Raw genomic sequence first — 14,224 nt, forward strand, 5'->3', positions numbered from 1 at the left:
ACTTTCTTTTCACTTTCTTATTTCTTCACTTCTCCTCTCTAGTATTCTCTCTTACACACATTCAAACACCTGGAAGCAATCCACACCAAGAATACATTTTGCTGTTACTGTTTCTTTCTGTGTCTCTCTATACCTGGTTCCATCGCTCCAAAAATAACATTTTTCTCTCTTACCTCCCTCCTCTCTCCCACTCCCTTCTCCCCTTATACCATAAATATAGATGTCATTTATAATGAATGTTACAGCAGAAACCACTATTTTCTACATTTGAATCACTGACATGCAAGAGTCAAGATGGACTCAGCAGTGTAAATTATCAGCTTATACCAGTTCTACTTTTTTGATCTAATGAGGAGGGAGTCGGTTCTTGGGGAAAGAATGTCAGAGTTTTTCTTGTTCAGCTGTTATGTTCAGGGGGATGCCACCAAGTGTAAGTTTCCAATATGTCTGGGCATAAGAATCTTTGTTTGTAGCAAAAAAGAATATGGGCCTAGGTTTTATTTGTGCAATGCAGCACACAGCTGCTGTGGCAATACAAAGGTAAGATCTTAGACTGTGTTTAAGGTGTGGATGTAGTAGGTGATGATTCTGCTGGCTGCAAAACAGTAGATCAGTTGTAGAGACCCATCCAGTGCATGGGTTTAATGTTGGAATTCTCGAGGGATGGAACTTGAAACCAAGGTAAAACCCCAATTCTGTGCTTTTTCAAATCATTCAATTCTCAGATCAATTCTTATTGATACTACTGATTGAGTCTAACAGGTTCTGTGACCTAACATTGTTTTATTTTATCCCTCGAGCACAACAATCTCCGTAATAAGGGGCAACATAAGCCCAATGCACATCAGCATTGTGCAACTAATGCTGGCCTTACACCAGAGGAATTTGCTAGAACTCCTGAAAGACTCTAAAAAGACTGACATTTGAGATGCTCTCACATCTAAAGACAATTTGTCGGCAAGACTCGGGGTCACTAACGATCACTACGATTCCTTTTGAGAGTATTTCCCATCATGCATCTGCTGGAAATTCACAACAACAGTTTTTGAGCAGAAAACAAGATGTAGAAAGAGATGGAGATTGCATTTAAGTTAATATCTTATAATCCAATGTTTTTAAATCATTTACATTGAGTAGAAACAAAAGGAAAGTTTAACACCGAAGCAAATTTGCATGTGACTGCAACAACCGAGGAACTATCCCAGAAACCCTTCAGAATTAAAGTACTGAATGAAAACGCGAGTTGTCTCACCACAGAAACAAACTGATCGGGCTTTTACTTTAAAAATCCAAGTAGCAGCTAACCATACCTTCCGTGTCAGCCTGGAATGCATTGACAGACGAAGCACACAAACACACAGGTGCAGAGATCTGACTGCAGCTCTGAGCAGAAAAGTTTTTCAGTCTCTTGAATTCTGAGCAGACATTCAGCGGCTCTACATTCATATTTGGAAGCATGAAGTGAATTATAATGTGCACAACACTGGCTCCCACTGGTCATAGATGATGGCCGCATCACTGATAAACACAGTTTGCATTAGGGCTGAACAATTTAAGAAAATAATCCAACTGCGATTTCTTCCCCCCAATATTGCGATTGCGATTTAGTATGCGATTACTTTAAGGTTCCTCATCTTATGTATTATTCAACAAACAAGCAATAAATCATCCTAGATTATTACTAATGCAATACTAGATAAATTAAAGTAGGGATGTAAGATTTGAAAAAAAAAATCTAATTGTGATTTTGGCTCATATAGCAAATTTGACAGCGATTGCTATACTGAAGGGATGATCATTATTTTTATGTCATTCTCATTTTGATTTAGAAAATCATATACATGAACCAGAAAAGTAGAAATTTACTTGACTTTTTTGTAAAAAAGACAATTGCATATATGCACAATGTGTAGAGCATGAAATTTCTGCTGCAAAAAATGGTATCAAATCGGTATTTCAGGACACATTTCAGAGTAAAAAATATATTGCACTGTCTGCGATTTGAAAACTGTAGCAGGCCAAATTGCAATTTAATCTAATTTGCAATTAATTGCCCCACCCTAATTTGCGTATGACCAGACCTAAGACTTACAAAATATTACACACGTTTGATATTATCTTAAACTAAGACTGAAGAAAGACCGCCTTAAAACTACTAAAATCGAGTCTTATGACCACCTTACACCTAACGACTGAGGCAACTGGTGCGAGCTTGGACTTTAGCAAGACTCCAGTGATTTTACTCCAACTTTGGAATTTTGTCTGCAACTTTGAAATTGGAGGAAAAGTCGTTAAGTGTAAGGCCGCCTTTAGTCAAAATGCCGGACCTTAAACTTATGCCTTGAGGAACAACTCCAGCCAGGCTGGGAGTAGCATGCAATCATATCACTGACTTTTGGTTATACAGGACAACTTTCTTCTTCACCTGCACAGATCAGCGCTGAAAAGCGCCCCCAAACTTTCTAGCAGGTTACGTTAGTGTAATCCACCATGGGGGGATTGGCAGAACAATTTAATTTGTAGAGATAACCAGCTGAAAGTGTAAATTGTCTGCTGGTAAATAACGTAAATTGGTTAGTAAAGTGAAACTAACATCTGCAGTGCTAGCACTACCAGCCTTTAGTCCTTTCACGTAAATGTCCACATTTCTGTTCTAATCGTGGTTATGAATGCTCCAGCTGATATGCCAGTTGTATCAGACACAGCCTACACAGCTTTTTCTCAGTTTTGAGCACCAAAATACTCTCAACCCACATTGCTACTACAAAATGCAGTGTTCTGTTCTATGTGCTTGTTTACATCCAAGTAGCAGAGTGTGAAAAGCAGGGCACTAACCAGAACTTCAGACAGTCTTTGACTACAGTATCGGCTAGTTGCAGTTATCTGTGGTGCAGTTTGAGCATAACATTTAACTAACATTGAGGGTTAACAAACCCTTTCATCAACATATCTAATGGCTACATCTACATCTTTTATACAGTCTTAATGAATGATGGGAAAAGGGTAGACAGTAAGTTGAATTGCAGTTAAACTTGTGTTAAAGAGGCATCGTTTTCTGTTGCAGAGAAATAATGAGCTATGCCTGATTATCCTGGTGTCTGCAGGCAGTGCTCATGCGTGCAAATGCTAATTACAGACCGCAGAGGTGGCAGGACATATTTGAATCCTTAGCTTGAGTGGAATCCCCCAATTATCTTGTTTTGAGCAAGATGTTTTTCTGTGTGGCTGTGTGTGAAAAAAAAATGAATGCACATGCTTGTTTTTGTTGTTCAGGCCCTGCTAAAGACAGCAGAGGCCCCGCTGTTCTCTAACAGTTATTTCTCCTCCTTCCTCCTCTGAATTGGACCTCTTACAGACGGAGGTAACTCCATATGGGCTTAGCGTGGCCCAGTCCCCCGAAACTCCCCTCCCCCTGCTAAGGCATGCTCTGTCTCTCTGTCTACTATGTTTGGTGGACACTGTTTTTTAAGTCCTTATGACTAAGTGTGTAGTGTGCATGTGATGTAGTCTCTGTTTTCATGCAATGCTGTGAGTATACACATGCTAACTGGAAATCCTCTGTTAACTGTGTGTGAATGTGAAAGGGAGCTTTGTTTTAATGGTTAATATGTTTGGGTTGTGTTACAGATACGGTTAATCAATAGTGTGTGTTTGTGCTTCAGTCTCTTGTGATGTTTTCCCTCTCTTTTTATCAAATTTTCACTGTGAGTACAACCTCTGGTGGATGATGTGTTTAGTACTCGAACTGACCACCAACTAATTGTTCCTCACTTCCATGCTCACCTGCCGGTTTGGCTTCATGTGTATGCAGCATTTGCATGAGTTTTACCGTGAAATGCCATCCTAAACATTGTCATCCCTGTGCTTCAAATCTGTTGTTAATGTGTGTGTGGATAATTTGTGTGTAAATTTTTGTGTTTGAGCTCTCAGACACGCACACTAGCTTGCACACACACATAAAGCCACACCTGGGATGGCTGTTAAAGCTATCAGGCTGGTGCTGAATCGTGTGAAATGTTTTTAATTTAACTTCTTTGTTTTTCTGTTTGGCCTGGATGAGCAGAAAATCGCCCAGGAACGGGAGAAGTTTGCAGATGAGGACAGCATTTTTTACACTCTGGGAGAATGTGGCCTTATCTCCTTCTCTGACTACATCTTCCTCACCACTGTGCTGTCCAGTAAGTACTTTGGCTGTACAATTAATCATGTTTAAACTTTAGTTACCATTATGTCTTCCCATATGGCCGGGCGAAATGGCATTAAAAACATTATTGCAATATTTTTAGCCTATATTGCGATACACAATATTTATTATGATATTTTGACACCTCCTCTAAATGACTGTATACATGTTTAATCCAGCCCTTTTGATGCATAAAATGACATCAGTATGATGATCTATACAGTCTTTATTCTGTTTGGAAAGTTATAAAACGTCTTCTCTGTTATGTTTACTATTGGTGATCATAAAGATAGTTATTGTTTTCCTCATTAACAGTCACGCAGATCTACAAAAATACTCACTAATCTCAAGATGCAGCCAATGGCCAAACCACTGCAGTGTTGTCCACCCATTCAGGCTCACAGCTTTGATTTCATTAGTCCTGTTGTCTGTGCTGACACACACTGGATGAGTAACTGACAGTGTTAATTTTGTCGACTAAAACTATGACTACAAATGTTCGTCGACAGCCTTTATTTCCATGACAAAAACAAGACTAAGACTAACAAAAATAGATCTGTGATGACTAAAACTGACAAAAAATAAGTTTAGTTTTCGTCAAGATGACTAAAACTAGACTAAAATATGATAAAGTTTTTGTCGGCCATTCAAAATCTATGATATTTCTCCCCTGTAGGTAAATCTGTCAACACACAATGCATCTGTAGCTATTCTGCATCTCAGCTGTAGAAAGCAGGGAAGCAGTGTGGATAGAACACACAACCATGATTTGTTACCAGATTCAGGCAAGAAAACAAATGATTGGACTGAAAGTAAAGACTAAAATGTTTTTGAGTTTTCATCAACTAACACTAGATTAAAACTAAAAACGGTAGAAATTACTAAAATGTGACTAAAACTAAAAGACATTCATCTAAAAACTAAGACTAAAATTAAAAATAGCTGCCAAAATTAACACTGGTTTCTGACAAGTTTCATGACATATGAGCATCTTTCAGACCTCTTGAAAGGCGCTCTCTTGTGTGATCACTGGGAAAACAACTTTTTAACTCCTAGTTGTCGATGTAATGTACTGTTAGGCTGAGATAACTCTCACAGATTCTGCTTTATCACAGATCTGTAGCTGTGGAGAAGTGGGTCACATTTGTTAGCTGCTGAGCTACACTTTCTCATACTGACATGTACAAGTCTGGCAGGGAGTTTTCAGCAAAAATTAAACCACCTCTGTGAGACTTTTAAACCTGGGCTATTCAACAACACTCTACGGGGCCATGTCTTTGGCACTGTCTTTTGTGTTTCTTTCTATTAGTTTTTTTTTTTTGTTTTTTTTGTTTTTTTTTGGTTGTATGGGATCGTTTTAGCAAATGAGGAGGCTAGGGTCATCTGTTTTAAGGCTGATTCCATAGATGTTTATTTGGTGTTGGCAGAGATGTGGACATGCAGAGTTTAAGGCGTTCTTCATTTTGTAGTATTTGGTAGGGGTGCACGATAACTATCAGGCTGATAGTTATCGGTCTGATATCATTACGACGAGCCCTGATAACATATATATTTTTGTCAGCACGGCAGTGCTGGCATTTGCTTTCTTTCTCACGAGACTACACATTCCGAAACAGCAGGTGGCGCAGCAGTACACGACCTGGTATTAAAGCACCAGAGAAGAAGAGAAAGTTGCAGCCCCTGTGCTAAAATGCTAACAACACGGTGGTGTTATTCAGTATTTACAGGGAGGTTAAGACAACCGTGTGTGTAGAATTTGCCCTGCAAAGGTCGCAAAGAGTAGAAAGAAGTCCTTGACGGATCTTATAAGTCACTTAAGAGTCATCATCCTAACGACATTAAAACGAAGCGGCAGCAGCCACTAGCCTCAGCCGCGGGCATTAGCAGGCACTGAAAACTGCAGAAAGCTTGCCAGAGCCAAAAGGCGCAACGTTATAATAACAAAATCAGTCTGACAGTCTCCTGATCCATCGCTACTTTCATAGACGTATACCTGCCTGCTCTGTTTGACGTGGTTTCATTCAGTCTGATCAACTTTATGAATAGAAGTTAGCCACAGACCACGGTGTACTTTACATTCTTGACCTATCTCTGATATGACTTATGTCAGTGCATATTTTTAATCTTTATGCAAAACATCAGCTTGCTTTAATTATGGCTTAATCAAAAAAACAAACAAACAAAAAAAAACCCAGACCCCCAAATAGCTCCATTTGTTAAGCATAACAGCCTGTTATCATTTGGTTTTATGGGGGAAAACTGTCTGTCAGTTGTTTGTGTATGTTGTACTTGGTACACAAATGTTTAACTAAAAAAAGTTACCTATGATAACAATTATAAAGTCAGAATAGTTCTATGTTTTTTGAAAAACACGAGTGATATTAGTTAAAATTAGTAATAAATATCTTTGCTCACTACATATTAACCCCTTCTTACCCCCAGACATGCATAAACATCAAATAAACTTCTTTTGTTAAATCAACAATTGAAAAAAATATATCGGTTATTATCGATTATGGGTCATCAGGTGTAGGAAATTATCGGTTATTGGTATTTCAGGTGTTGAAACAAACTCATGGTACTCCTACTTTTTGCAGTAATAGTCTTGTGGAATATTTTACAAATTACTGCATTTTCTTGTAAGTCTTTCTTTTGAAATCCAAACCAATGCCAAATAACAAATCTAGCGCTGTTTTTCCTCCGAACCAGATTATCCGTCTCTATCTCAAACTACCATTGCCGACTCACCTTTGCTGTTTGTTTATTTTTTCCGCTCTCTCAAAAATGTGCATGTGTGGGGAAGAGTTTTATGGCTGGGTGGGGTAGTGTGCTGTCTGCTGTGAGTGAGGCATTTGGAGACAGTGGGAGCAGCAAAACTTCAGAGAGAATTGTATGCTGAAGGCTTAAAATTTCAAAGTAATTTGTACCTGATGGTCATGATATTGTCATTTAATACATCTCATGTAGCAAAAGCTGCAACACATTGAGTATAGTCATCCCTATAGCTCACTCCTATGATCATGGAAACAAGGTAATTCTGATTAAATGATTACTATGCCACATGCTGTGCTGCACTCCTTTTGTTCAAAGATTTTGTCATCTGATAAATGTTTCAGTGTTTGTTGGGATTTTTTGGCAATTAAAAGTAATTATTTTTGTTCATTTATTGTTATGACACATCATTATTTTCGTAAAATTTATTTCATTAATTTGTTTTTATTTACTTCTCGTTCAAAGTGTTTATAGTGCTTAAATGATTTCAGAAATCAGTGAATAAGCGAGCTTGGTAATTCTCTTCACAATTTTCCCGTGATTGAGCAGCACTACTCTACAGGAACACTATTTTATCCAACAGCCCCTAGAACTACAACCTACAACCCACAAGATCATCAAAAACTTGAGATCTGCTTCTCAATATGAATATATGGCTGATATGACATTGAGCTGGAATGGTGTAGCTATTGTTCAGGACACTTAAGCTCCACCTCAGTCTGTTCTGTTTTATATTGCTCTAAAGTAACAGCATTTGCTGTGTAGTGACCTCTGCAGATTAGAATCAAAAGCCCCCTTCCTTTGGTTACAAAATGACCGATGTCACTCAGGCTTTATCCAGTATTTTCTACAGTCTGTAATTTTAACATTGCTCTTAATGGGATTGACTCACTTTCGGAGACAGCCTCTTGTGGCCACTAGATGAACTGCAGTTTTTGATGAATTAGCACATCAGCATGTGTGACTCTTAGAGGTTATCACTCAATTGGTGTCACTGTGTGGGTCTGCTCTCAGCCTTTTACTCAGTCATTAAAGATAGAAAGTCAGAGTGAGATAACCTTTTTGATTTGATGTTATTTTCCTGCTTTAAATGCTGCCTGTTCAATATGATCTGCAGTCCTGTCAAAGTTAATAATGTGTGCCTACCAAGCTGGATGCCTTGGAGCTGTTGTTTTCCCAGAATCGGTTTGTGTAAGATGGATCTAGCATTTGTTGTGGATGCAGGGAGTCAATTTTCACATTATTTCCTCATTCTGGACATGTCAGAGTTGCTGGTAATGAAAATGAAGCTCTGACTTGTAAACTTTTATCCCCAGCTTAGCTCAACCATTTATTACAATCCATTCACATGGTAAGTCCCTGGGGAAGTTTTCAAGGACAAGTCATTGTTAAACAGACAGGGCAGGATGCCTTATGGTCTGTTTCAATCCATTTAACACAGCCACGAAGATAGTAAAAGGAGATACTTCCCTCACAGGCCTCATGGCTGTACATATCTGAGGCTTTTATGTAGTGTAAATCCATTTTTAGATAAGACTTAACCTTAAATTTCTCCCCTGAAGAAGTTTGTTTAAAAGGTGAATTCTTGTAGTATTAGTGTATTTGTGTGTAACTTAAATGTAAATCAAATGGGACCTTTTCCATTAAGTCCTAAAAACTAAGAAAGAATAAACTACAATTTAAAAAACAATAACCCTGTTCTGAAAGAGAATTTAGCAGGTTATATCAGCAAGGATGAAAAGAATTCAAAGAATGTAACATATAATAACATATAAAATAGGGCTATTTTTGCAACTTTGTCGTTATTTGGTAATGAATACATCTTAAGGACGCAATTTTGGCACAGCTGATAAACATATATTTAATGCAAAAATGCAATGCTTTGTCACACTCAGCATATGCACGTTCGACATGCTCCAGTGCTATGTTTTAAATTCAAATGAAACTTGGGACTGCCATCAGCTACCCTGAGAGTTAATGTTGCAAATTTAGTGGTCAGAAATGTTATCATGCTGTTAAAACAAGTTGCACTGACTCTAGATGCTTTGTTATTTAAGTGAGTAGTGTTACAAGGATATTTATCACTAGAGTAGAGATGTAAAAAAATGCAGAAAATACACAAGATTAGCTCATAAAGACAGTGCAGGGCTGATTCAGCAGAGTGGGGCTGATGTAGCAATCCTAACGCAGTCTGATAGCTTTTTCAACGAAGTAAAAGAGAATCAATTTTCTAAAATTGCACAGCAAGAGAGAAAAGATAAAAGATGAAGATGTTGTGAATCGATTGAGTGTGCTGCCCTTAAGCTGTCACCCAGGTCGATTCAGAGACATTTTTTTTTTTCTTCATACGTGTTATATTGATCTCTGGTTTTGTTTTTTTGTGTCCTGTGGTGTCCAGCTCCCCAGAGGAACTTTGAGATCGCCTTCAAGATGTTTGATTTGAATGGAGATGGAGAGGTGGACCTGGAGGAGTTTGAGCAGGTCAGTCACATCAGTCACATAAATAACCCTCAGTAGAAATTTATTCAAGGACAAGGTTCAAGCAGCCAGCCACATGGTTGGACTGAGCTTTAATATCTTCAGTAGCTCCTGATTGCATTACACTAACCAGTAACACACTCTGACAGCCAGTGAAGCTAAGTCCATACATTATCGTGCACCACTGTGGCATTTTCTCGGAGGGCCAAGGAAGTGCTGTGCTTTGCACTCTGAGATATTTAAAGTTGGTAAGGTTATGTCTGATTTTTTTTACGCAAATTAAAACTTTGCTTTTGAATATGACTTTATTTTCAAAGCTAAATTTTAATCAGAAGTTTTTTTGTCATAAGCTTTGCCTTTTTTTCCTCCTTGTATCTGTTTTTCCTCGTTTTACTTTCCAAAGATTATTGATTATACACCGCCTGGCCAAAAAAAGACGTTGCCTCCTGGATTTAACTAAACAAATAAGTATGAGCCTCTATTGGATAATTATTGCATAGGCGATTATCTTTCAGCTGGCAACAAGTTATTTAACCCCAGCTGATGCAATGAGTAACTTTTCATTTCTTAAACAACCATGTCAAAGGACACCTCCTGTGGTTGTGGAAAAGATGTTTAAGACGGGTCAAATCATTGACATGCAAAAAAGGCTTCAGTTTGCTAGGGAGCATAAAGATTGGACTCTGGGGGAATGGAAGAAGGTCATGTGGTCTGATGAGTCCAGATTTACCCTGTTCCAGAGTGATGGGCGCATAAGAAGAGAGGCAGGTGAAGTGATGCACCCATCATGCCTAGTGCCTACTGTACAAGCCTGTGGGGGCAGTGCTATGATCTGGGGTTGCTGCAATTGGTCAGGTCTAGGTTCAGCAACATTATGTGCCCAAAGAATGAGGTCAGCTGACTACCTGAATATACTGAATGACCAGGTTATTCCATCAATGGATTTTTTCTTCCCTAATGGCACAAGCATATTCCAAGATGACAATGCCAGGATTCATCAGGCTCAAATTGTGAAAGAGTGGTTCGGGGAGCATGAGACATCATTTTCATTCATGGATTGGCCACCACAGAGTCCAGACCTTAACCCCATTGAGAATCTTTGGGATGTGCTGGAGAAGGCTTTGCGCAGTGGTCAGACTCTCCCATCATCAATACAAGATCTTGGTGAAAAATTAATGCAACACTGGATGGAAATAAATCTTGTGACATTGCAGAAGCTTATCGAAACAATGCCACAGCGAATGCGTGCTGTAATCAAAGCTAAAGGCAGTCCAACAAAATATTAGAGTGTGTGAGCTTTTTTTGGTGGTGACCTTTTTTTTTTTGGCCAGTCAGTGTATTATCATTTCTGTGATGTGTTTTTCTTCCTCAGGTCCAGAGCATCATTCGTTCTCAGACCAGCATGGGGATGAGACACCGGGACCGCTCCACCACAGGAAACACTCTGAAGACAGCCGGCTGCAGCTCTGCTCTCACCACATACTTCTTTGGAGAGGACCTGAAGGGAAAACTCACCATTGGGAGCTTCCTGGAGTTTCAGAGGAAGCTGCAGCATGATGTGCTCAAACTAGAGGTATGAGAGAGAAAAGTGAAATGGAGAAAGTCTGGTGCTGAGACTGTTCTGAAACGGGTTAACTGTGTTATTGTATACAATCATAGTGAATTTCAGCGTCATGGTTTGGCTGTGATCTTATATTTAAATCCTTTCTGCACATATTCAGGGACGACGCATGAAAATTGAAACCTTCCTAATCTCTATAAACAGACATGCACATGAATACAAAGGATTTTTTCTGAGCCTAAAACATTTCTGTTTGTATTTTTGGTCTACTATGGTCCACCAGTGCCTAAGTGATCTCAAGCTGCTTGAAGGAAAGTCTGTGTTGAGAGCAAAAGAGTGCAATGCATTGGCCTTAATGGGATTCTGATCCTGAGCTACTATGTGATGATAGTTCTTTATCTATTTAGATATACATCTGCATTAGGTCTCTTGCTCAATATTAATAAATATGCCATGTCATGAATAATAACAGTGTCACTATAATACTGTGAATACTATATGAAGCACAGTAAATAAGTAAATATGGGTGGACAGTAACATAAAATCAGGTGTACAGTGTGTACTTTTAAGACCTGTTTTTCATCCAAAGTGTTGCTTTCATCATACAGTTTCTACCTATACAATGTCATATAATGCTGAGACATGGTACCATTACTGCTGGTGCAGCTGCCTCCAGCACTGTGGTGGTCACTGCTGAAATTAAGCTGTAGCGCCACTTTATTATTCCTTTATTAGGTTATAATTATGCATTCAGAACATGATGTTAAATTCTCAAATAAATACACCTTGGAGTGCTGATTTGATTCAGAGATTCTTCAATTAAAACCACAACAGCTGAAAAAGAAGTTCTTGGCACTCAATATCAGCCAGTTTCTTGTCTATAATTTTCAAAATTGCAGGCAAACTCCTGAATGCTGTCTAAATTGAACCAGAACATTTAACATACTGTATTTGTTTTAAAACAGCAGCTTTTGATCGACAGACTCCTCTGCCCTAACTTGACACACCAGACAGACTTTCATATATCCGTGGCATAGGATGTATTTCACATTTATTTAGGCAACACCCCAGAGACATGGTATTTAGGAAGGGCAGAGCTTTGAGGGGGCTGGATGAACATTCTGTCTGTCACATTCATTTCAGGTCAATCATAGCAACAGATATGATGTCATAGGTTTAAGCAGCTGCCTAGGAGTAGACTACATAATGCGGGCTCAACATCCAACCATCATTATGTCAGTAAATGATTTTTCACCACCAATGAAGCCTATTGTCGGGAGAACAGCAAAAACATATCTTCCACATCTTCCAGTGTGGTTTTGCTCTTCTTTTAATAAAGGAATGTTAGGTTCTGATAAAACTTCCACTATAGCTACATCCACGCTAATCTCTTCTCCTGCCACCATCGTTCACAAGATTGCAGTCATTTCAACTAATCCACTCCCGTAGCTATCGCTTCTTTTTCCTTAAAGGATGCTAAGTGACCCAGTCATTCTCAGATTGGAACAAGTATATCAACTTGAGGCTTTAATAGATGGATCCTTTGGGTGACAGATGTGGAATCTGGCCAGTCCATTGGCATTGCAAAATTTTTCCTCTTCTGTGCACTTGTCTTATGAAAAATATTTAGTTTTTCTAAAGCTTTAGTACTTTTTATGCCTCCAATCATTAGAATATTTGAGATTATACTGTGCTAAAGGGCACATACTATGCAAAAATCACTTTTTCAGGTTTTTGTTATGAAAAATATGTGCCCCAGGCCTGTCCAAAATCCCCTCAAGTACCAGAAAAATCCATTCCCTCCTCCTCTCTCTTCCTCCACCTTTCAGAAAATGTGTCCTGAAGCAGCCGTTATCAGATTTTCCCCTCATGACCTCATGTGGGGAGTAAGCCCCCGCCTCCAGGTTTGGTTGGCCCTCCCCGCTTGGAAGAAAGTTCCACACTCCTCTCCTCATCTTCATCTCAGTTGCCAGCTGAGATGCTGGATAGTGGGTTACCCTGCTGACTTTTGTCTGGGAGATTGATGGTTCAAATCCCAGTCAGGTCCTTAACTTTTGATAAAAAGTATCTGTAACGTTGTCACTTCAGGAGTGCCACATCCATTTCCTGAGAGGGGTGTGATCAGGGGCGGAGTCAGTAACATTTAAAGCCACAGACACGAATGGCTCGTGTAGAGAAGGGCTTAAACAGAGGGCTTTTTAGACATGTGAGAATCCCATACTAGAGTGATTTTTCAGCAACAAACTTCACAGGCATGTTTTGGGGACCTCTGAGAACAATATAAACTTGTTTTTAAAAGGGTAAAACATGTCCCTTTTAAAAATTTAGCATGTAAACATTTTAACAGCATTTATTTATCAGAATATTCATGGCAGGAACGATGAAAATGCAGTCTTTACACAGCCTTTACTTGTATGAATAGTATGTGCTGCCGACATTCTGCTCTTGTATCGTCTCTTGACCAGAATTTAAATCTCTTCTTAAGTTCGATGACATGAAAAAAGTTTTAGAAAGGCAATTTTCTAAAGGAGAATTGCTGATGATGTATAAACCTCCCAAAAAGGGGGTTGTTCTCAGCTGTATCCTGATCCCTTGGTTGTCAGTTGTTTCAGATATGACAGTTAGAGATTTATGATATCAGGAGCGACGTCAGCTGAAGTCTTTCTTTATTCATCATCATTCCTTATACCTTAACTGGTGTGTTAAAGACTGAAATGTGTTAATTTGTTCATCTTTAGACTTTTAATATTATGTGTTTTAAGGACTGAAGTTACAGGTCTGAACTACAATTAAATATCATTATTGATTCGGGCTAGAATTAATTTGTAAATATTAGCATATCATGTGTCAGCTAAAAGCCAATATCATGCATCCCTGATGGAAGCTACATGACTTAGGAAAAAGTAAATTTTACTGCCTCTTACTGCTCCATTTTTACCAAATAAACCAAAAACTTTCATTAGTCTGGTTGTTGTAAGAATGAAGTGATAGTTGAGTGTTATGCTCATGATGATGTTGAAAAATGCTTTGTCTGATCGTCTGTCAGCACTGGTCAGTGTCTTTCTCTTAAAGCTGTGACAGCTGAACAGAAAAGCCGTCGTCTTTCTCTCCTGTCCCGCCTGTGCAGTAGCATCAGCTGATTGTATGTGGTCGAGCATGTTGTTATTCTCATCTGTTTAATGAGCGTGTGGGCTCTTACGCTGAAGCGTAATGTGCATTCTCGTGTGAAT

At 38.9% G+C, this 14,224-nt stretch overlaps 1 protein-coding gene across 4 annotated transcripts in view; it reads left to right on the forward strand.

Moving 5' to 3' along the window:
* micu1 (mitochondrial calcium uptake 1) overlaps positions 1-14,224 on the forward strand; it is a 76,083-nt gene that overhangs the window by 43,061 nt on the left and 18,798 nt on the right. For 2 of the 4 annotated variants that reach the window (XM_041789217.1, XM_041789219.1), the window contains 4 exons: positions 3,356-3,361; positions 4,064-4,178; positions 9,354-9,436; positions 10,806-11,006. In XM_041789217.1, the coding sequence (XP_041645151.1) occupies positions 3,356-3,361; positions 4,064-4,178; positions 9,354-9,436; positions 10,806-11,006 (405 nt within the window). The remainder of the gene's footprint in view (positions 1-3,355; positions 3,362-4,063; positions 4,179-9,353; positions 9,437-10,805; positions 11,007-14,224) is intronic. The other 2 variants (XM_041789218.1, XM_041789220.1) reach the window with 1 other exon arrangement.

Source organism: Cheilinus undulatus, linkage group 6, assembly GCF_018320785.1.
Source record: "Cheilinus undulatus linkage group 6, ASM1832078v1, whole genome shotgun sequence".
Lineage (NCBI taxonomy): Eukaryota > Metazoa > Chordata > Actinopteri > Labriformes > Labridae > Cheilinus > Cheilinus undulatus.